At 43.3% G+C, this 22,792-nt stretch overlaps 1 protein-coding gene across 4 annotated transcripts in view; it reads right to left on the reverse strand.

Moving 5' to 3' along the window:
- Window positions 1-22,792, reverse strand: part of fndc3a (fibronectin type III domain containing 3A) — a 196,854-nt gene that overhangs the window by 3,240 nt on the left and 170,822 nt on the right. For all 4 annotated transcript variants that reach the window (XM_048540247.2, XM_048540250.2, XM_048540249.2 and 1 more), the window contains 3 exons: window positions 20,764-20,976; window positions 19,601-19,767; window positions 18,267-18,394 (listed from right to left, as the gene is read on the reverse strand). In XM_048540247.2, coding sequence (XP_048396204.1) covers window positions 18,267-18,394; window positions 19,601-19,767; window positions 20,764-20,976 — 508 coding nt within the window. The remainder of the gene's footprint in view (window positions 1-18,266; window positions 18,395-19,600; window positions 19,768-20,763; window positions 20,977-22,792) is intronic.

Consider the following 22,792-nt stretch of genomic DNA (forward strand, 5'->3'; position numbering starts at 1 on the left):
GGGTTAACTTGCAACCTGATATTTTGTAATGTCAACTAAACTGTAAGCAGCATTAACTTCTATCAGGAGAATTCTTCAGGTATTTGTGGGAGTTAAGCTGTTTTTCTTTATGGAGTTACTGTATGTAAAGCATACCCATCGTAGAAATCCAGTTTCTCAGTGCACACACTTATTGAGGTGCAGGTCTGTAGTACTTAAGTGCATTGCAAAAAGTTTAGACAGGTAAAAATGAAAACTGAAAACAATTAGACAAATTTCATTAGAACAGCAGAATTTAAGGACAATTTGATGGAGGCGGTTGAAATTATTAAGTACTAGTGTAGAAACAGGTTGTTTTCAGTGGAATCAGAATGAGAGGTACATTAAGATTGTGCACTGCGAGATTAAGTGCTAAACAGTGTTAAGAGGCTGTGGAAGTATGACTGGATTTAGTGATTGAAGCAGAGACTGTATCAATATTTAAGGATGGGCCAAACAGGCATTTGAATGCTTGGAGAAATAAAATGGGCATGTTAGGTAAGAACAGACTTGGTGCTAGCAGGTTCAACACAGGCTGGTGAGGCTAGGTAACCCGTTTCTGCACTGTAACTCTGTGTTGGAAAGTTGGAGATTTCAGGTACTACAGGATGTCTAATTATGTTTTGGGTGTGTATTGGATATGGTGGCTTAGTGGTAATGTTACACAATCTATAAACAAATTAACAAATTGAAAGCTAACATGCTGAAAATTCTTAAATTCAGTTCATGAAATAAATGTGGAACAAAAAAACTAATACCTACTAATTTATTGAAAAAACCTATCGGGTACAGTAAATGCCATTGAAGAAAAGGAGTCTGCCATCATAGGATGGAAACCCACAATAACTTTGTGACTTTAACAAACTACCAAGTCACTCAAACCTCTATGAGAAGCAATAATACCAAATGGCACACCCAACATTGACTTAAACACTGGACACAAAAGCATATTTTGTCAAATAGATGCCATAAAATTTATCTTGCTAATAGCCAGGGACTTGTGCTGAAATTGGGAGACAGATAATCTCACAACAATCTGACATGACTATACTCAGGACAATTACCTTTCAGTCAATGGTCCAGACTCTTCAACAGCTGGCAAGAGAGGCCCACCAGCGGTGGAAGTAAACTGTCAGATGGAAGTGAATTTGATCTTAAATTTGATTTCAAACTCTATGAAGTCTCACAACATTATGTCAAACAAAAGCACACAGAGCTCCTACTGATGTTGTGCTTCCCAGATGATGAATGACTATGAACACTAGGTGGAGGACTTTAAACGTCAATTACCAAGAATGGCTCAGTAACAACACTACTGACCAAACCTGGTGATACTTGAATGATAAATCTGCTAAATTAGGCCTTTCTCAGGTTGTGAGGAAACCTAATGAAAGCAGAACTCATATGACCCCATTTTCACCAATCTACCTTCTGTAGATAACGAGAAACTCCTGTCCTCATGCAGCAATACATCAGTAACAATGAAGTTTGGGATCCTTAAGTATCAGTCAATGACCATCTGCAAACAGTGTATCTTACCCTCTGACATTCAATGTTATAACCATTGACAAATTCTCCACATCAAATGCTGCAGCGTCACCACTGAAAAGAAACTTAATTGGATCAACAAATTAAATCGTCTGTTTACAGAGCAGGTCAAAGGTTAGGGTATTTTGCAGTAGGTAACTCACCTCCTTACTCTCTATTTAGTCCACCATTCACAAGACATGACTGAGTAATGTGATTAAATTGTTTCCACTTGTCTGAATGTCGGAAGCTCCACAACACATGTAGCTTGACACCATCCAGGACAAAGCAGACTGCATACCATTAACTACTTTAAATATTCACTCCTTCACCAATAATACATAGTGACAACCGTGTGTATCAATTAGAAGATGCAATGCAGCACATTCCAAAGATACATTCATTCTCACGCCATCCTAATATCTGAAAACATTGCTTTCCATTCTTCATTGCTCATTCAGGAATCAATTAACTGAGTAAATTGAAAACTAAAATAAGCTAGTGATGCATTTTTCACAGATGTAGAACAGTACAATATTCATAACCTGTCACAAACTCTCCAAATTTCCTAATGACTTCAAGGGTATTTGTCATTCAAACTGCTTCAAACCAAAAATGATAAAGTTATCAGACTCATCATTTCAGATAACAAGGTGAAGAGCTGGATGAACACAGCAGGCCAAGCAGCATCGGGGAGCAGGAAGGCTGACATTTTGGGCCTAGACACTTCTTCAGAAATGGAGGATGGCAAGGGTGTTCTGAAATAAATAGGGAGAGAGGGGGAGGCGGATAGAAGGCAGACAGGTCAAAGAGGTGGGGATGGAGTCAGTAAAGGTGAGTGTGGGTGGGAGGTAGGGAGGACATAGGTCAGTCCAGGGAGTACGGACAGGTCGAGGGGGCGGGATAAGGTTAGTAAATAGGAGATGGGGGTGGGGTTTGAGGTGGAAGGAGGGGATAGGTGGGAGGAAGAACAGGTTAGGAAGGCGGGGATGAGCTGGGCTGGTTTTGGGATGCGGTCGGGGGAGGGGTAATTTTGAAGCTTGTCAAGTCCACACTGACAGCATTGGGCTGCAGACAGAATATGAGTTGCTGTTCCTGCAACCTTCGGGTAGCATCATTGTGGCACTGCAGAAGGCCCAGTATGAACATGTCATCTGAGGAATGGGAGGGGGAGTTGAAATGGTTCATGACTGAGAAGTGCAGTTGTTTGGTGAACTGAGAGTAGGTGTTCTGCAAAGTGGTCCCCAAGCCTCCGCTTGGTTTCCCTGAGGTAGAGGAGGCCACAATGCGAACAGCGGATGCACATTAGCAGATGTGCAGGTGAACATCTGCTTGAAGTGGAAAGTCTTCTTGAGGACTGGGATGGGGGTGAGGGGAGAAAAGAGATGGGGGGGGGGGGGGAAGATGTAGGGGCAGGTGTAGCACTTCCTGCGGTTGCAGTGGGGCTGGAGGGGAGTGGAGCGGACAAGGGTGTCACAGAGAGAGTGGCCCCTCTTGAAAGCAGATAAGGGTGGGGAGGGAAAAATGCCTTTGCTGGTGAATTGCAGATGGCAGAAATGCCAGACGATAACACGTTGGATCTGGAGGTTGGTGGGGTGGTGTGTGAGGATTCTGTTTTGGTTGTTACTGCAGGTAGGGATGAGTTGCGCAAAATGCGGGAGACACAGTCGAGGGCGTTCTTGGCCACAGAGGAGGGGATGTTGCAGTCCTTGAGAAACGGGGACATCTGAGATGGACGGGAGTGGAAGGCCTCATCCTGGGAGCAGGTGCGGCGGAGGCGAAGGAATTGGGAATAGGGGATGGCATTTTTGCAGGAAGGTGGGTAGGAGGAGGTGTATTCTAGGTAGCTGTGGGTGTCGGTGGGCTTGAAATGGATATCGGTTTCTAGGTATTGCCAGAGATGGAGACAGAGAGGTCCAGGAAGGATAGAGAGGTATTACAGATGGCCCAGGCAACCTTAAGATTGGGGTGGAAGGTGTTGGTGAAGTGGATGAACTGTTTGAGCTCCTTGTGGGAGCATGAGGTGGAGCTGATACAGTCATCAATGTACTGAGGAAGAGGTAGGGTTTAGGGCCAGTGGAGGTATGGAAGCAGGATTATTCCATGTAACCTACAAAGAGGCAGGCAGAGCTTGGGCCCATGCGGGTACCCGTGGGCACCCCCTTTGGCTGTAGCAAGTGGGAGGAATTGAAAGAGAAGTTGTTGAGGGTGAGGACAAGTTTGGCTAAACAGATAAGGGTGTCAGTGGAGGGCCTGTGGGACAGCAAGAAGCGGAGAGCCTTTTGGCCATCTGCATGGGGAATGCAGGCATATAGGAACTGGAAGTCCAGGATAAAGATGAGGTGTTGGGGACTGGGGAGTTGGAAGTTCTGGAGCAGGTGGAGGGCGTGGGTGGTGTCACGGACATAGATAGGGGAGTTCCTGGACCAAGTGGGAGGAAATGGAGTCGAAATAGGTGGAGATACGTTCGGTGGGGCAGGCAGAGACAATGGGTTGACGAGGGCAGTCAGATGTGTGGATTTTGGGAAGGAGATAGAACCGGGCGGTGTGGAGTTGGGGAACAATGAGGTTGGATGCTGTGGGTGGGAGGTCACCTGAGGTGATGAGGATGTGGATGGTTTGGGAGAAGAATGTTTGGTGGTCGGGGGTGGGTTTGTGAACAAGGGGGTGGTAGGAGCTGGTGTTGGTGAGTTGGCGCCTGGCCTCGGCGATGTAGAGGTCAGTACGCCATACTACTACTGCGCCTGCCTTGTCTGTGGGTTTTATGGTGAGGTTGGGATTGGAGCGGAGGGAGCAGAGGGCTGGATGTTCTGTGGGGGAGAAGTTGGAGTGAGAGAGGGGTGGAGAGGTTGAGGTGATTGATATCTTGACAGCAGTTAGAGATGAAGAGGTCGAGGGAAGGTAGGAGGCCTTGGGGTGTCCAGGAGGCAGGAGAAGGGGTCCGTCGAGGGAGGGTTAGGCTCACAGTTGAAGTATTAAGCGCAGAGGTGGAGGCGACGGAAAAACTGCTCAATGTCCAAATGTGACCGGTATTCATTGATGTGTGGGTGGAGGGGGACAAAGGTGAGCCCTTTACAGAGGACTGACCGTTCGTCCTCAGTAAGGGGGAGGTCTGGGGGCCAGGGGCCAACTCTCCATCACCACCTCTTACCGCCCCCTTGATCATGACCCAACCCCACCCCTCCAACCACCAAACCATCATCTCTCAAACCATCCACAACTTCATCATCTCAGGTGACATCCCATCCATAGCCTCCAACCTCATCGTTCTCCAAACCCGCACCGTCCGCTATCTCCTTCCCAATGTCCACAAACCTGACTGCCCTGGTCTACCCACTGTCTCCACCTGCTTGTGCCCCAGCAAACTTATCTCCACCTATCTTGACTCAATTTTCTTCCTCTTGGTCCAGGAACTCCCTATCTATGTACGTGACATCACCCATGCCCTCCACCCCATCCAGAACTTCCAATCCCCCGGTCCCCAACACCTCATCTTTACCATGGACGTCCAGTCCTGTACACCTGCATTCCCTATACAAAGGCCCTCCCCTTCTTCCTGTCCCACAGGCCCAACAAGTCCCCCTCCACTGACACCCTCATCCGCTTAGCTGAACTTGTCTGCACCCTCAACAACTTCTCTTTCAATGCCTCCCACTTCCTACAGACAAAAGGGGTGGCCATGGGTAGCCGCATGGGCCCAAGCTATGCCTGCCTCTTTGTAGGTTACGTGGAACAATCCCTCTTCCGTACCTACACTGGCGTGAAGCCCCACCTCTTCCTCCATTTCACTGATGACTGTATTGGCGCCGCCTCGTGCTCCCACGAGGAGCTTGAACAGTTCATCCACTTCACCAACACCTTCCACCCTAACCTTAAGTTCACCTGGACCAGCTCTAATACCTCTCTCTCCTTCCTGGACACCTCTGCCTCCATCTCTGGCAACCACCTAGAAACCGATATCCATTTCAAGCTCACAGCTACCTAGAATATGCCTCCTCCCACCCACCTTCCTGCAAAAATGCCATCCCCTATTCCCAATTCCTTCGCCTCCGCCGTAGCTGCTCCCAGGAGGAGGTATTCCACTCCTGCACATCTCAGATGTCCTTGTTTTTCAAGGACCGCAACTTACACCGTCAGTGGGCGAGAATGCCCTTGATCGTGTCTCCCGCATTTCCCGCAACTCATCCCTCACACCCCCTCCCCGCAATAACAACTAAAACAGAATCCCCCTCATCCTCATGTACCACCCGAACAACCTCCGGATGCAATGCAATGCATCATCCTCCGACACCTCCGCCATCTGTAATCCGACCCCACCAAAGACAATTTTCACTCCCCACCCTTATCTGCTTTCAGGAGGGGCCACTCTCTTTGTGACTCCCTTGTCCGCTCCACTCCCCTCCAGACCAACCACACCCGGCACTTTACTCTGCAACCGCAGGAAGTGCCACACCTGCCCCTACATCTCCTGCCTCACCCCCATCCCAGTCCCCAAGGAGACTTTCCACTTCAAGCAGATGTTCATCTGTGAATGTCGTATACTGCATCCGCTGTTCCCCTTGTGGCCTCCTCCACCTCAGGGAAACCAAGCGGAGGTTTGAGGGCCGCTTTGCAGAACACCTACGCTCGGTTTGCACTGAACAACTGCACCTCTCAGTCGCGAACCATTTCAACTCTCAGGCAACATGTCCATACTGGGCCTTCTGCAGTGCCACAACGATGCCACCCGAAGGTTGCAGGAACAGCAACTCATATTCCGCTTGGGAACCCTGAAGCCCAATGGTATCAATGAGGACTTCACAAGCTTCAAAATCTCCCCTCCCCCACTGCATCCCAAAATCAGCCCAGCTCGTCCCCGCCTCCCTAACCTGTCTTTCCTCCCACGTAACCCGTCCTCCCACCTCAAACCCCACCCCCATCTCCTATCTACTAACCTCATCCTGCCCCCTTGACCTGCCTATCTTCCCTGGACTGACCTATGTCCTCCCTACCTCCCCACCTACACTCACCTTTACTGGTTCCATCCCCGCATCTTTGACCTGTCTGTCTCCTTTCCACCTACCTTCTCCTCTATCCATCTTCTATCTGCCTCTCCCTATTTATTTCAGAACACCCTTGCCCTCCCCCATTTCTGAGGGGGGTCTAGGCCCAAAATGTCAGCTTTCCTGCTCCTCTGATGCTGCTTGGCCTGCTGTGTTCCTCCAGCTCTACACCCGGTATCTCAGATTCTCAACCATCTGCAGTTCGTACTATCTCTGAAGGAGACTTATCATATGGTTGGGTTTCAGTACTTAATTAATTTTCTTAGCAATGAAATATTAATCACAGAACGTATCCAAAATAACCAACTATGTTATACATACTAACGTTTTCATGATTGAGGTATAATCCCACACCACATGCTTCACTGCTCATTATCTGTAAATGTTGGTAGGTGACTCTGCCATTCTACAGCCCGGGCTGTGATGGATACTGAATTTTAATGATGAGTTTTAACGTTCTTTTTAGCATTTGGAATTGCTGAGATTAGTAACTAAAACCTGGAATACCATGGGCTGAAGTTGCAGCTTATAACTCCACAGAATAGCAGTGTTTCGAATTGTCTGAATGGCGGCAGCTGAATCATTACAAACTTTGAAAAGCTATTGTTGCTTAGGAAAATATCGAAACATCTTAAAAGATACAGTATATAACTTAATGAATTAGAAAAGACAAGATTATAAAGAAAAGTGGTTTTCTACAAAGTGTACATATATATTTACTGTTTGCTGGTATTCCTGTTCCTCAGTATTAAAATAAAAGCACATTTTTTCTTGTGTGGCTCTGGGAAATGCTCATCTAAGATTATACATTTGAATAGAAACAAAAGAAACATATCAGACGCAATATGAACATACTAAAAACACTAGTAAGCATGGTCCCAGTGTTATCCACCTGAAGGACATCAGACCATCCTTTCACGTTGAGTTAGATTCATGTAATTTGTGGTTTTGTCATTTATCCGAGATTTGTACAAACATTAAATAAACACTGATTTTAAACAAATGCAATAATATAATCAACAATTTTGTTCTATGTATATCTATACTACATATTTGAATGATCAAATTATCAATAGTTTTTTTTTATAAAGCTGCTAACTGAAGAAAAGATACCATTTCAAATTTTGGACTGGTGGAGGATGGGAACTGTAGCGCTACTGTGCTTAACTCTCAATGTTTTCTAGGCTTGAGATGAGGTCCTCTCATCATGCAAGCAACATTAGTGATGATAACCAGTGTATTGTCTTTTTTAAGGTTTGAACTTTCAAAAAGGCACTGCAGTTTTGGATACTGTTCTGTATGGTAGCTGGTGGGAAATAAAATCATATACATGATAGCAGGGAGAGCTGATGCTGTGCGGATGGCGGGGGTGAAAACTGGGCTCAAATGAGATTTTCAATGCAAGAAACTTACAAGCTGAAACTAAGTCAATAGTTAGCCAATTGCATTTTGATGGAATCACTAGATACAGTATTCAATTACCATAACTACATTTCTTAGAGGATCAACAGCATATGGATATGTAGCAGAGTTTTAATGTAGGCACAAATGTATAGTTGTAATGCTGTTAGGTGTGACTCAATAGTAGCATTTTTCCTTCTGTATCAGAAGATTTGAGATTCATATTCCACTTCAAAGACTTCAAAATACAATTCAGGTAGAGTCTCCATTGCAGCACTCATGAATTTCCTTCCTGGAGATGTCATTTTTGGATATGAGAGTCATCTGAGGCTCTGCCCTTCTTTCAAGTGGAAGTAGAAATATTTTGGAGGAGGACATTTTGGTTTCGTCTCTTCTCTCAATCAACATCTGTTGTTTCTGGGACCTTGCTACAGGTAAATCAGCGGTCTTATTTCTTAGATTGGGATGATGACTGCATATTAAGTTTACTCCAAGTGTAATTTCATTTCCACTAGTTACCATTAACTTTAAAGCTCTTTGGAATAAAATCATTACATAAATGCAAACTGTTACTTTTACAGTCTTTGGAGAGCCTATGAAGTCCAGTTCACACTGATGTAAAAATGCACATTTCTGGACATTAATGAGATATTTCTGAGGCCTGATTATAAAGGGTAAATATAATAAATAAAACCATTTAAACAGCTTTTAAAAAAAACTAGGGATGGTAAAATACAGAATATGGTTATCTTTGCATGTTCTTTTTCTTAAATGTATTCAAAGAAAACAATTATCACCTTGAAACCTACTCTCGCTTTTCTGTATCCTCATGGGTCCCTGACTCCAATGTACGGCTTTTCACCAACTCATGGGTCTGCTAACACTGTATTCGGCTTCCTTGCCTGTTTCTGTGGGTCCCCAACCCTATACCAGCCTATGTTAAGATTTCCTTTTCCATGGGTCCCCAACCCTGTACTAACTCTGGCTGTTCATCCTCCTCACATGACAGGCATCTGGTTAATATCTGATCATTAGATGGAAATGTTCACCCTTTTTCACCAACTTGAATCTTGGTCATCACTTGAGGCAACTCCTCTCTGAATTCAGTCTGAGGCTGACTGTCCGAGAATTCAAGGTTAGTGGGTTCAACTTGAGGTTATACATCACTTCTAATCGAAGCACCCAGGGATGCCAGCAGTGCCTGTGCTTTGGACACTTCGACCAGTTTATGTATTAAAAACACTTCACCCAACTGCTCTTGTTGGTGAGGCAGACAAAATGAAATAGAATTCAATTTGCGCATCAACTAGTTTTTATTAACAAAATATCCTTTATCTGAATTTCCCAAATTGCCACAACACGTGGCCTCTAAAGTTCTATCAAGGCAGATCTTCTCCTGGGTCTACCTGGATTGCCACACACTCGGCCTCTTGTCGTACTGCCTTTGGCCAATGGGATCATGAGTGGGGTTTAAAGCATTCAATGGAGTCTTGCCAGCACTCTTCACTATTACCATAAGTGGGAAGTGTAAAGTGCACTCAGGTATTGGCTGGAAGTTAAGGTGCCCTTAAGTCTGATTGATATTTCAACATACAACCCTCAGGCTGGTTATAACTGGTTGCCCCTGAATTTTGTGACCTCTTTGACCTTGATTTCTGAGATCTCAGTAGCTGATAACTGGTGACTGCTGTTTCATTTAGTTTGGCTAATGTTCAGTCAGGCCTGGTGTCTCCGTCTGTGGGTTAATTTAGAATGTCCAATTTTGAGCTTATGGTTGCTTGACCACAAAGGTCTTATTCTGTGCTATTTTACAACACTGTCAACACCATTAATGCGTCTAGAGGTTATGATATTGGACTCGTGATCCAGAAAACATGCATTCAGATTCCTCCAGAACAGTTTGAGATTTTGAACTAAATTACATAAAAAACTTGGGAGGCATTTGGCACCATGGTAGCAACTCTACCTCTGGGCCAAATATTTCACCATACTGGATATCAGTAATGTATACTGGTCCATCGAACTCTAAATGACACTGCCAATGTAACTTCACCTTCATATTTCATGGCTAGTAATACAGATTGACCTGCCTGCCTCACAGTTTTAACAATTCTCCGTCAATATTTTATCAGAGGCTGGCTGAAGGGCTGGAGATGCTTTCCTGACTGCACTGTTTGGCACAGTATATGGACAGTCGTGCGCAGAAAGAAATAAAGATTGAACATTTGACACTGTTAAAGGAACTGTTAACCTTCCTCACCATGTTGGGTTGAAAAGTTAACCTCATGAAGGCAGAGATTATGAGGTCGCAGGTCTCAAATTTGGGAACTGTTATAGTTCAGGAGAAACACAAAGTAGAAGAGTAGCACACTGAAGCCATAACCCAATTGTCCCAGACTAGGGATGTAAGTTTGTTATGTTCATTTCTAGACTTGGTGAGATACTGTCAGAACCACGATGGTTTTGCCCCACTTGCCAACCTTGTTAAAATGAGCACCTATGGGAACGGCCTAAACAGCATATAGACACTGTTGCTGAATTAAAACCAGTCATAGCGCAGGCCCTGCAATGCAGATACCTGACCCAGAACCTCCCTTTATGTTGCATGTTGCAACCACAGGTGCCACACTAGCTGGCATACTTCTCCAAGATCAATACAATAAACTCAGACCAGTAGCCTATGCCTCCCAGAGTCATTCACAAGAAGAGGCTTCTCTATGCACGATAAGTTGATAAGCGTGTTCTGCCTGGTCTGACATCTTGCTGATATTATCAGCCTGAACTCCCAAACTCCCATTCTGTAGGAGGACAGCCCCCTTCAACTTTAGCTCAACACAGGATTAAAGTCAGTACTGTCAGTCAAAACCTGATAGTGTGCTGAGCTCTAAACGTTACAGTGTCATGACACTGTAGTCAAATGTACCAAGGGCCACTTGGCTAGCTGACAATTTCAGCTATGAGGAGAACTCCATGAGTGTCAGATAGTGGCAACAAATGTCCCCAAGTAACCACTTGTGCTGAAACAAAAGTGGAAGAAGACCCAGGGGAATCTGGACAGCAGAAAGGAGATTTTGTGATAATCTTTGTAGATGGATCCGATCAGTGAAGAACGAACATCAAAGGACAGGATGCATAAAAATCTATGGAGAACCACAGAGGTGAACCCCTAAGAGAAGTTAAGCAACAAAATGAGTGCTCAGGCCAACAACTGTCGCCTGCATAGTCAGCCTGCCTGAAAAACTTCCCCCACCAGCACATATACAACAAACGTCATGCATGTCTGCACCAGTTTAGTTGCCTTCCTGTCACTCTGGGAACTGAGTGATTCACCTCGGCACGCAGGAAACCAGTACTATCTGCACCTCTGCTCAAATTTACTCTCCAAACTGACGAAGGTTGTGAATATGGCATCATTAAGGTTAGAGTCTACCACCATGCCGAGTTAAAGCAAGTACTGGAGGGAATGATCCTGCCTCATATAGAGGGTGGAAGGACAAACGTAGTACTAAAGACGAACAGCATGTGGTGCTTGTCCAGGATTGGAATCAAGTGATTTATCAATGCTATGATGTCCAGGGTCATTAAGATACAGAAGCCATAACTGACAGACTTAAGGGATTGTGTTAGTTTTAGTGAAGATCTGTAGCTTGGGTTGTGGCTGGAGCTGCTGGTTGGTTTGCCAAACTGACTGGTTTTCGTGTAAACATTTCATCCCCCTTCTAGGAGACATCTTCAGTGCTGTCTAGTCTCTGTTGACGCGCTGCTGTTCTGTTCTGTTCTGAATTTATATGGTCCAGTCTGTTACAGTAGGTATTTCTGTTTCCGGTCTTGGTCTGTAGTGGTATGTAGATAGGGTCTATTTCAACATGTTAATTATGATACTACTGGTTGAAAAACAGGCTTCCAGGAATTCTGTGCTTGTCTTTCTTTTGCTTTCCCTAGTACTGTTACACTGTTAAACGGATGCCCTTCTTTGTCGGAGTGAATAGAAACACCACCACCCCAAACAACGGATTCTACAGACCACCCAAGGTGCACAAACCAGGCAAGCCTGAGACCCACAGTCTCCTTGCCGAGCACACTGACACACAGGCTAGCCAAGGAATTACAAAACAGATTGAAACACCTCACCAATGGGTCAACTCACTCCATACACTCAGCACAGGAATTCCTGAATAACATCAGAAACAAAAATCGACAAGGATGAAATGATGGTCTCCTTTGACATTATGGCACTATTCACCTCTTGTAGACATGCCACTAGCAAAGGAGAACATAAGAGCTAGGAGCAGGAATAGGCCATTCAGCCCTTCAAGCCTGCTCCACCATTCAATAAGATCATGTCTGATCCTTTTGTGGACTCAGATCCACTTATCCGTGTTCTCACCATATACTGGCCACGTTACTAGACAATCCAAAAACACAAACCTCAAATGAAATCATCAGCAAAGACAATTTTTAGACCAATGCCAGGTATATGAACAAATTAATGGGACACTCATGGATTCATCCATCTCGGGTCATATAATGGAAGCAGTTATGCAAAGACTTGAACGCACAGCCCTCCCTTAGATCCAGCTTAAATAATGGGTCAGGGATGTGGACAATACTTTCGCGATCAAACGAGCAAAGTTAGAAGAAACTCAACACCTTGTTAACAGCTCATTGGCTGGATCAGGTTCACCAGGAAGAGGAGAATAACAAATCAACTGTTTCTAGATGTAATGGTGGAACAAAGAAAGAGTAGTAAATTCCTTACCAATGTACACAGAAAAACTACACACAGAACAAATCCTGAGTTACAACAGTACCCCTGCATCCACAAACATAGATTCTGTTCAAACGAGCGATAACACACTGGAACACCTTGGAAGTATGCAAAACGAAGAGGAACACCTATACAAGGTCTTTGCAAACAATGGGTATCCAAGCAGCTTCATCCACCAATGCCTGGCAAATAAACAACACTAAGAAGACAATGTATTCCCCACCCTATGCTACATTAGGAACATATTGGAACTGACTACAAAACTCCTACAACTTCTTGGAATAACGATAGCACACAAACCAATAGCGGCACTTCGTCAATTACTCTCTAAGTTGAAAGATGCCATACCCACGTTGAGCAGGGCAAATGTGATATATAAAATACCATGCAGTAACTGCAAGAAGTAAAATATAGGACAGAAGGGCACGAAACTCGCCACCAGGACACACTAACGCCAACTCGCAGCAAAACAGCATGAGCAATTTTCCCTTGTTTCCATTCACTCTGACAAAGGAGGACTTCAGTTTAACTGGGACAATGTAATGGTATAAGTCAAGCAAAACAAAGATAAGCACAAGAATTCCTAGGAGTCTGTTTTTCAACTACTGGTACCATAAACAAACAGACCCCACCCACATACCACTATGGAGTAAAATTGGAAACAGGGCTACCCACCATTACAGTCCGGACTATAGAAGCGGGCCAAAATGTTTGCATGAAAACCAGTCAGCTTGGTGAACCAACCAGCAACTCCGGATTATATGGGTGACCAGAAATGGGAAAATATATAAAACATATGTTCAGGCTTGTATCATCTGTACTCTGAGCATTCTAGACCAGTATGTCAATCAAGGAGTGTTACGACAAAAGTGCCTACCTGAAATGTTGACTCTTTTGCTCCTCTGATGCTGCCTGACCTGAAGTGTTTCTCCAGCTCCACACTATTGCTTTTGACTCCGGCATCTGAAGTTCTTGCTATCTCAGAGCTATGACTTACTAGGCCATGAATTGATCTTCAAATAGACTATGCTGACCTCCTACAACCATATAAAGGGCGATATAAGTACGTCTGGATTATCCTGGACAACTTTAGCAAGTAGGTAGAGTTGTCCCCCACTCGAACAAACACCGCAAAAGTTACAGCAGATATCTTAATCACGTTTTCACTAGATGGGGTCTTCCTGCAGCATAGATTTGGATTAGGGAAACCATTTCATAGCCCAGGTCATGCAGCCAAAGGTTCCACATTGCCTACCATCCTCAATCCAGCAGGACTGTAAAGAGGATGAATCACAGCCTCAAGGGGATGCTGTGAAGGGTTGTCTGGCAAAACAATTCACCCTCAAACATAGTTTTACCTTTTGTCTTCATGCTCATAGGGAATTTATTCTCCTGTTCAACTGGATTCATATCCCAAATTCTAATGGCCACACATCCCATGAGAAGAATCAAACTCTCAACAGGACTGGACTTGAGAGAACCAGAGATCAAAACCTTCTGCCATGAGAAAACGTCAAAAATTCTATTAGAAAATGTAGAGGTTGTTCACAAAGCAGTGGCCATCTGAATAGCAAAAAGGAAAAAGTGGGGCAAGGTGTACTCTGATGGGAAGTTGTACATGGTAGAATATGAGGCAGGGCAGCAGGTAATGTTACAAGTTTCTGACCGGGAACATTTCTTAGATATTCACGTATCTACCTGGCAGTGGACAAGGCCAGCTTGTCTGTGTACTGAATTTTGTTAGATACAAGAAACTCTGGTATCATGTTAAACACCTATAGAGCACAAAGCAACAGCCAACCACCTCCACAAGCTTCCAGGGAAACTGGGAGTTGGGAGGAAAACAGACACCAACCCAAGACCTGATCCGTACCAGCCCAGGATCCTGGACCAGCCTTGGACACTATCCCTGTGATCCCAACCTTGAGAACTGAACCAGTGCTGGCCCCTCCAATTGCAGCCAGAAGAAGCAGGCCTTGTCATGCAGCAGCCCTGAAGCCAAAGGGATGGTTAGAGACAGTCTGCCCAAGAAACCGTCCTATGTGAAAGGGATGGGGATGGCAGAAGGGAGAATACTGCATTACAACTTTGGGACTTTCACATGCAACATCCAAAAAAAAACACACCTTTGTATTAGGTGACATATACCAGCCAGGGCAGGCCTAATCAAGCTCACAGACATCCACAGGAGGAGTGAGATCTTTATCAACGTCACTGATGAACTTAGGCAACTTTAGGGGATTACTGAAAGAAGTACAACACTAGCATTGAATTCCTAGCAGAAAAATTACAGGAGGTTTGGGCACAAAATTTCTGCAACTGTTATTCAGCAGGCAGAGCAAATTCAAAAGGGTATCAGGGAGGTAAGTGACTAGTTGGTGTGATATCTACTGAGTCTGGGGGTACAGCTCCTATCACACACACTCCTATGTATTGTTCATCCTGTTTATTTTGATCATGGTTAAAGTCATCTGCTGGAAGAAGGTACTCATGTAGAAACTAGAAGCCTGTATTCTCCTACATACGAGAGCTAGGGAGTTTAGAGAGTACTGTTGTCCAAGTGCAATGGGGAAACCAGATACTAAGACAGTTTAGGCTATATGTCTGACACTTGATATATGTCCGCACAACAGCGTGGTCTAAGCTTGTGATCCTATTTTCACTAGAGCTTCAGATCGCCAACTTTAGGTACGTTTTAGTCGTCATTGGACAAGCATATGGACGTAGATGGAATAGTGTAGGTTAGATGGGCTTGAGATCGGTATGACAGGTCGGCACAACATCAAGGGCCGAAGGGCCTGTACTGTGCTGTAACATTCTATGTTCTATGAAGGACCGTGGTCAAGCAACAAAGGCCCAAAATTAGACATTCTAAATTGAGTCAACAGTTGAAGAAATCGGGCCTGACAGAAAATTGACTAAATACGACAGCGGCCAGCAGCTATTGGCAACAGAGAACAATGGAAGACAAGGTCAAAAAGTTTCAGGGGCAACCAGCCTGCAGGGTGTACATTGGAGAACTATTGATCAGACTTCCTGGTACCTTAATTTCCAGCCAATGCTTGAGGTGATGCACCTTACACTTCCCTGGCATGGCAACTGTGAAGTGTATTGGTGTGACCCATTGGATGTTTTAAACCCTGCACATGACCCCACTAACCAAAGACGACACAGTATTCAGAAAGGTCTGGGGTGAGGGGTGATAAAAACACACTGGAAGCCACACCCCTTAGCACAAGACTTGTGATGGAACACCATGTGGTAATCAAAGATGACACAGGTGAAGATTTGCCCTGACCTGTGGCAACTTTGGAAATGCTCACATCATGTTGTTAACAAGGAATATTTTGTTATTAAAATCAAGTTAAACTGTCAATTGAACTCTGTGCCCCTTTGTCTGCCTCATCAATAAGAGCACTTGGGTTTTTAAATAATAAAAACTGCGTCCAAAGCACGGACAATACCACTGAAATACTCAGTAACGTTTTCCCATTTTCTCATGTCCAAAGGGTACCATTCGATTGTGTAGGAGAAAAATTTCCAGACCGAAAATAAATATTGAAAACAGTCCCACATCTTACAATTATGACGAATGCAATTATAGAATAAATTCAACTATTCACTACTAATCAATGATAAGATTACAGGTAATTACCATTACTATTCATTCTAACAATGTTATTTCAGAAACAAAATCTTTAATTGTGTAAAACATTGGTTATTAAGCTAACTCCATATTATTCTGTAGAAATATATGCCCTGTTTAATCATATCTTGCTGGTACGGACAGAATGACAAAGCAGGCTGCATATGGGATTAATAAAAACCATTTGAAATTACTGTTACTAGATACACGGGGCTCCTTAGTCATCAAAAATATTCTTTTGATGTTTAGTTTAAAAATGAATACCTCAATAAAGTAAATGCACAAATGAGTGATGCAATGTTGTACTGCTGAATTCCCCTTTACATACTTGAGCATACTTTCGCCAATTTCACAGACTGTAGCAACACCTCTCTCACCACTGTTGAATGCAAATGTGCAATGAGACACCAGTAGATTTTCTTTACCATTCAAATTAAAGTGTTTAGTGGAGCATTGCTGAAGCCTGTATTTAAGCAAAACACTTTATTTCTCTCAATTGTATCACCAATTATAATCAACGCTCAATCCATGAAAATGAAATACCAAGATAACCTATACTTACAGTTAAAAACATTATAGCCCGAAAGGTGTTCAGATCCGAGTGGAATGCTTTCACTATGGCATGGGCGGCACGGTGGCTCAGTGGTTAGCACTGCAGCCTCACAGCGCCAGGGACCCAGGTTCGATTCCAGCCCTGCGCAACCGTCTGTGTGGAGTTTGCATATTCTCCCCGTGTCTGCACGTGTTTCCTCCGGTTTCCTCCCACGGTCCAAAGATGTGCAAGTTAGGTGGATTGGCCATGATAGATTGCCCGTAGTGTTCAGGGGTGTGTGGGTTATAGGGGGATGGATCTGGGTGAGATCCTTCAAGGGACGGTGTAGACTTGTTGGGCCAAAGGGCCTGTTTCCACACCGTAGGGAATCTATTCTAACAAACCAATACCGACAGAAATAAAGCAATTTCAGAAGCTGAGTTTCAAGTCCCTTCTTGGGACAATCATACCTCCTTATCATTTAAACTTAATTCACCTATCCTCTATAATATCAACAATGGGGTGGGTATATATCAGAAAAATAGTAATTATCAGACAAGAGGCTACAAAACCCTGAGTTTAAATATTCAAGTGGAATGGCATAGGGTGATGAATGCCTCCTTTTCTGATTTGAGAAAGGAGAACACCGCATCAAGAGACAGTAAAAGGGTTAAAATAAAATCAGGGTTTGAAAAGAATTTGTAAGTCAACAAGTGCTGGACAAGGTGAGCAGAGAACACCAGGTATCAGAACAGATGGTTAATTCTGTAGAAATGCTTACACCCTCAGCTGCCTCATCAGTAATTTTGCCTATATCTATAAAGGTCAAAGTGGCGAAGTTTGCTGATGGTTGTGCACTGTTTGGTACAAGTACAGACTCTTCAGACAGTGAAGCAATTTGTGCCAACCTGCAGCAAGACCTGGGCAACATTTTTGTTCAGTGGATAAGTGTCAGATAAAGACCACCTCCACGAGAGAATCTAATCATTGTCACTTGACTCTCGGTGACATTACCCTTGCTGAATGCCTCACCAGCAGAATCCTAGGTGACACCATTGATCAGAAACTGAACTGGACCAGTCATGTACATACTACAGCTACAACTGTGAAGAGGAATTCGTTGTTGAGTAACTCAACTTCTGTCTCCCAATGCCTCTATTACAAAGAACAAAGGTGGGTGGGCTACATGCCAAGGACTGCAATGGCTCAAGGTGGAAATCAGGGAGAGGCAATTAATAAATGCTGGTCTATGTTGTGACACCCACATCCCATGAACATGTAAAACAAGCACTTAAATTCGTATCATCCAAGTAAATCCAAATGAGACTTTACCTGTTTGAATTCAGAGTCTTTGCCAACCATGGCCTGAACATTGTAAACAATTGGATCCCCCTTCATTGCTGGCAAAGGTTCCCATGTGAGATCACATACATTCTCCTTCAGTTGCTTTAATCTTGGAGCTGGTCAGAAGGGAATTAGACAGATTAATTTAGTAACGCAAATAATAAATGCAGTTATGAAATTAGCATATAGTCTTTTTTAAACAAGGGATGGACTTTTTTTTCTTTATTTATTCACAGGATGAGGGCGTTGCTGGCTAGCCAGCATTTATTGCCATCCCTAAGAGTCAACCATACTGCTGTGGGTCTGGAATCACATGTAGGCCAGGCCAGGTAAGGAATGCAGTTTCCTTCCCTAAAAAATGTTAGTGAACCAGATGGGTTCTTCCGACAATCGATTCACGGTCGTCGTTAGATTCTTAATTCCAGATATTTATTGAATTTAATTTCCACTATCTGCCATGGCGGGATTCAAACCCCAGTCCCCAGAATGTTGTCTGGTCTCCGGATTAAGAGTCCAGAAATACTACCACTAAGCCATCAGCTCCCCTTGTATCAAGAGGTAAATCTACAATTCACCAGGGTCTGATGGGATCTATCCAAGTATACTGAGGAAGGCTACGGAGGACATTGATGGAACCTTGACAGTAATCTCTGTATCCTATTTAGCCAAAGGCAAGGTCCCTGGAGACTGTGTTGCTTGACTGTAAACAACAGGTTGCAGCCATTGTGGCTATGCATTTTGCATGGATATAAAATCCATCTCTTTCTTTTGAGGCCAGGTAGCACCTAGAACTGAACAGCAATTTCAGCTTTTCAGCAGTGATGCTAAGAACCAGATCACAGAAGGCACGCACGATCATGCTAGGGTGATGGATCTTTTGATCTGCTCTTCTATTCTTTAAGGAATGGCAATTTACCTGGAGATTGAAAAACCTCCTCTTACAAATGTATTTTCTACTGATTGTTTACTGAGTGACATTCATAGTCATCATGGAGAAGTCACCAAAATTGGATGGGTATACTCTAATTTGAAGGACCGCTCTTTGGAAACAACAGGTGAATGAATCTGCATTTAGGATGGGAAAGGTGAAATAATTGGCATAATTTAAAAGGCGAGATAACTCGGGGAGAAAAACGCTGTTTGCCTTTTCAGGCCTTTAAAATGGGACACTGGCAAAATTCTTTGAGGTTACTGAAGAACTACTCTTGACAACTTCAAAAGCTGAAAATGGACACAATTGGTGCTTATACTGACATTAAATATAATCTATCGGTCTAATGATCTAAGATAACCAAATGTTTAAAAAATCAATAAGCACTTACCTTTAATAGGAGATGGGGGAGATTTGGCAGTTGTGAAAGTGTAAACGTCAGAAAAGGGTCCTTCACCTGCTTCATTACATGCCTGAATTTTAAATCTGTAGCATGTTGACTCATTGAGTCTTTGAACTTTGTGTGTGTGACATGGTCCTTTGTATATCGTTGAATACCTGAAAGATCACCCAGGTATTAATGGCATCTGCAAAATTCTGGAGCATTTCGGACTTGTCCTCCACCAAGTATTAACACGCAGTTTTTCCTCATTTATTAAAAAAAGACTTCTTTAAGACTAACTTATGGCTGTAATGCACCCTTGATGCCTGGCTGGTTCTTATTATTTTTAAATGGAATTCTTTATGGCGTGCAATTGGTTTTAACATTTTGCTTCTGAAATTTGTCTTATTTGTCATGGACAATCATATCAGTGCCAATTTTCTTCTTCCTAGCTGAAATTTTCTCAACTTTCATTGTTTAAATATGTTAAGCAAATCCTTGCTTTCCCAGTCACATTTTTACATTTTATTCTTTAGAAAGGCTTTTGAATGCAGTCACCATGGTTCTCTATAACCCATAATAAATTTGTGAGAAGAAGGTTTGACAATGGAATTCCAATAAATATGAATGCTATGCAAGTGAATTACTAGCTGCTAAGAATAATTTGTAGAAATTATTTACATAAATCTGTGCTTTTATTTATAGCATGCTCATGTACAGAATAATTTACAGAAATTACTTACACTAGTCTACACTTTTATTTATAGCATGCTCATGTACAGAAGTCAGGCCTCGAAATCAATTTAATAGGTTGCTGCACCATGGCCAACATACAATGTTCATGGAACTATATAGTTATTCCCTAATGTATGGAACATGGGATTCATCCAAAATCAAGCAGCTTTTAAAGTATTCATTTACATTTTAAGACAAAACCATGGCATGAATCAATGGGAAGAAGAAATGTGATGCCAGTACACACACTTTCACACAGTACATTCTTAATTGTGGCAGTTCCATCAGAAAGAAGTACCTTTGGAAGCTCGGCATTTATCCACAGCACAAGGGAAAGGGAACAAAAAGATGATTAGTCAGAGTCATTTTGTGCAACTTCCATACATCTCATTTTGGCCATTTTAGTGGCACCCATTAGAAACAGATTCTGAAGTTACCTCCCGGTCTTGTCCTCCATTTGTAAGACATACTGAACGGCATCCGATGCCAAAACCTTTGCAGTCCCCTCTCCCCATTTCAGCTTCAGGGTTTGGTAACTAAAGGCTACACATTCAAGTCGAGGTGGATCTGGAGGCAGTGGCTTTGTTTTTGCTTTAATGGTATGGCTGAAAGGACCAGGTCCAATGCTGTTTACAGCCTGTACTCGTATTCTGAAAGTGAAAAAAAAAATGATTTTGATGCTAAAATACTGACGCACTCTCTTGTATCCATTATTGCATAATTTTAGATTAGTCCAGGTTAGATGAAATATCAGTTGCAAGATTTTATAATACTTATACACAGTCATATACACATGATGGTAAGACCAGGGAGGGATATGTTGATATTCTCAGGCATGTCATTATTAAGGAGGTAGTGACATTGGGTGTCTTGAAAAGCATAAAGGTGGATCTACAACTCACCAGGGTCTGATGGGATCTATCCAAGTACACTGAGGAAGGCTACGGTGGACATTGCTGGGGCCTTGGCAGCGATCTTTGTATCCTATTTAGCCACAGGCAAGGTCGCCGGAAAATGGAGAACATCCAGTGTTTCTCGACTGTTTAAGAAGGGCAACAGGGATAATCTAGGAAATTAGAGGCTAGTGTGCCTTGTATCAGTCGCACAGCAATTATTGGGAAAGATTGTTAGGGACAGGATTTATCTGTACATGGAAAAGAATGGGCTTATAAAAGATAGTCAGCATGGCTTTGAGAGGGATTTGTCCTTCAAATTTGTTTGAGTTTTGTGAAGAAGTGAGAAAAATAGTTGATGATGGAAGAGCAGTGGATGCTGACTACACGGACTTTACGAATAAGGCATCTCTGACAAGGCCACTCATGATAGGCTGGTCCAGAAGATTAAGTCACGTGGGCTCCATGGTGATCTGGATGTGAGTTTGCTCGCTGAGCTGGAAGGTTAGTTTTCAGATGTTTCATCACTATTCTAGGTAACATCAACAGTGAGCCTCCGATGAAGCGCTGGTGTTATGTCCCGCTTTCTATTTATCTGTTTAGGTTTCCTTGGGTTGGTGACATCATTTCCTGCGTTGGTGATGTCATTTCCTGTTCTTTTCCTCAGAGGATGGTAGATTGGCTCCAAATCAATGTGTTTGTTGATGGAGTTCCGGGTGGAATGCCACGCTTCTAGGAATTCATCGGAAGCTCAATGATGATGTTTCCTAGGATGGTGACGAAACGTCTGAAAACTAACGTTCCAGCTCAGCGAGCAAACTCACATCCAGAAACTCAACCTGAGCTACAAACCTTCTCAAAACTCGCTAGCATCCATGGTGATACAAAATCGACTCGGTCATGAAACATAGACGGTAGTAGTAGAGGAATGTTTTCCTGACCAGTGGTTTTCCGCAAGGTTCAGTGCTAGGACCTCTGCTGTTTGTAATATAAATAAATGATCTGGATGAAAATAAAGCTTGCAGATGACATGAAATTGGTAGATTTGTGGGCAGTAAGAAAGATTCCCAAGGGATACAACAAGATGTAGATCAGCTGGAAAGCTGAGCAGAGAAATGGTAGATGGAGTTTAATCTGGACAAGTGTGAGATGATGCATTTGAGCAGAAAGTATACAGCAAATGGCAGGACCATTAGCAGTACTGGTATACAGGGGGAACTTCAGGTGTAAGTCCACAGCTCCCCGAGAATGGTAACACAAGTGGATAAGGTGGTAAAGACGACACATAAATGGTTGCCTTTATCAGTTGGGCATTGAGTATAAAAGTTAGCAAGCCATGTTGCGTTATATAAACCTTTAATTAGGCCACATTTGGAGTATCATATATAGTTCTGCTTACCACACTGTAAAGAGGATGTGGACACTTTGGAGAGCGTGCGAAAGAGTCTTACCAGGGTGCTGCCTTGACTTGAGTGTATTAGCTATTAGGTGGTGTTGGATAAGCTTGGGCTATTTTCACAAGAGCATTAGACAGTGAGAGGTGACCTGACAAAAGTATATAAAATTATGAGAT

This window comes from Stegostoma tigrinum, chromosome 12 (genome assembly GCF_030684315.1).
Source record: "Stegostoma tigrinum isolate sSteTig4 chromosome 12, sSteTig4.hap1, whole genome shotgun sequence".
Taxonomy (NCBI): domain Eukaryota; kingdom Metazoa; phylum Chordata; class Chondrichthyes; order Orectolobiformes; family Stegostomatidae; genus Stegostoma; species Stegostoma tigrinum.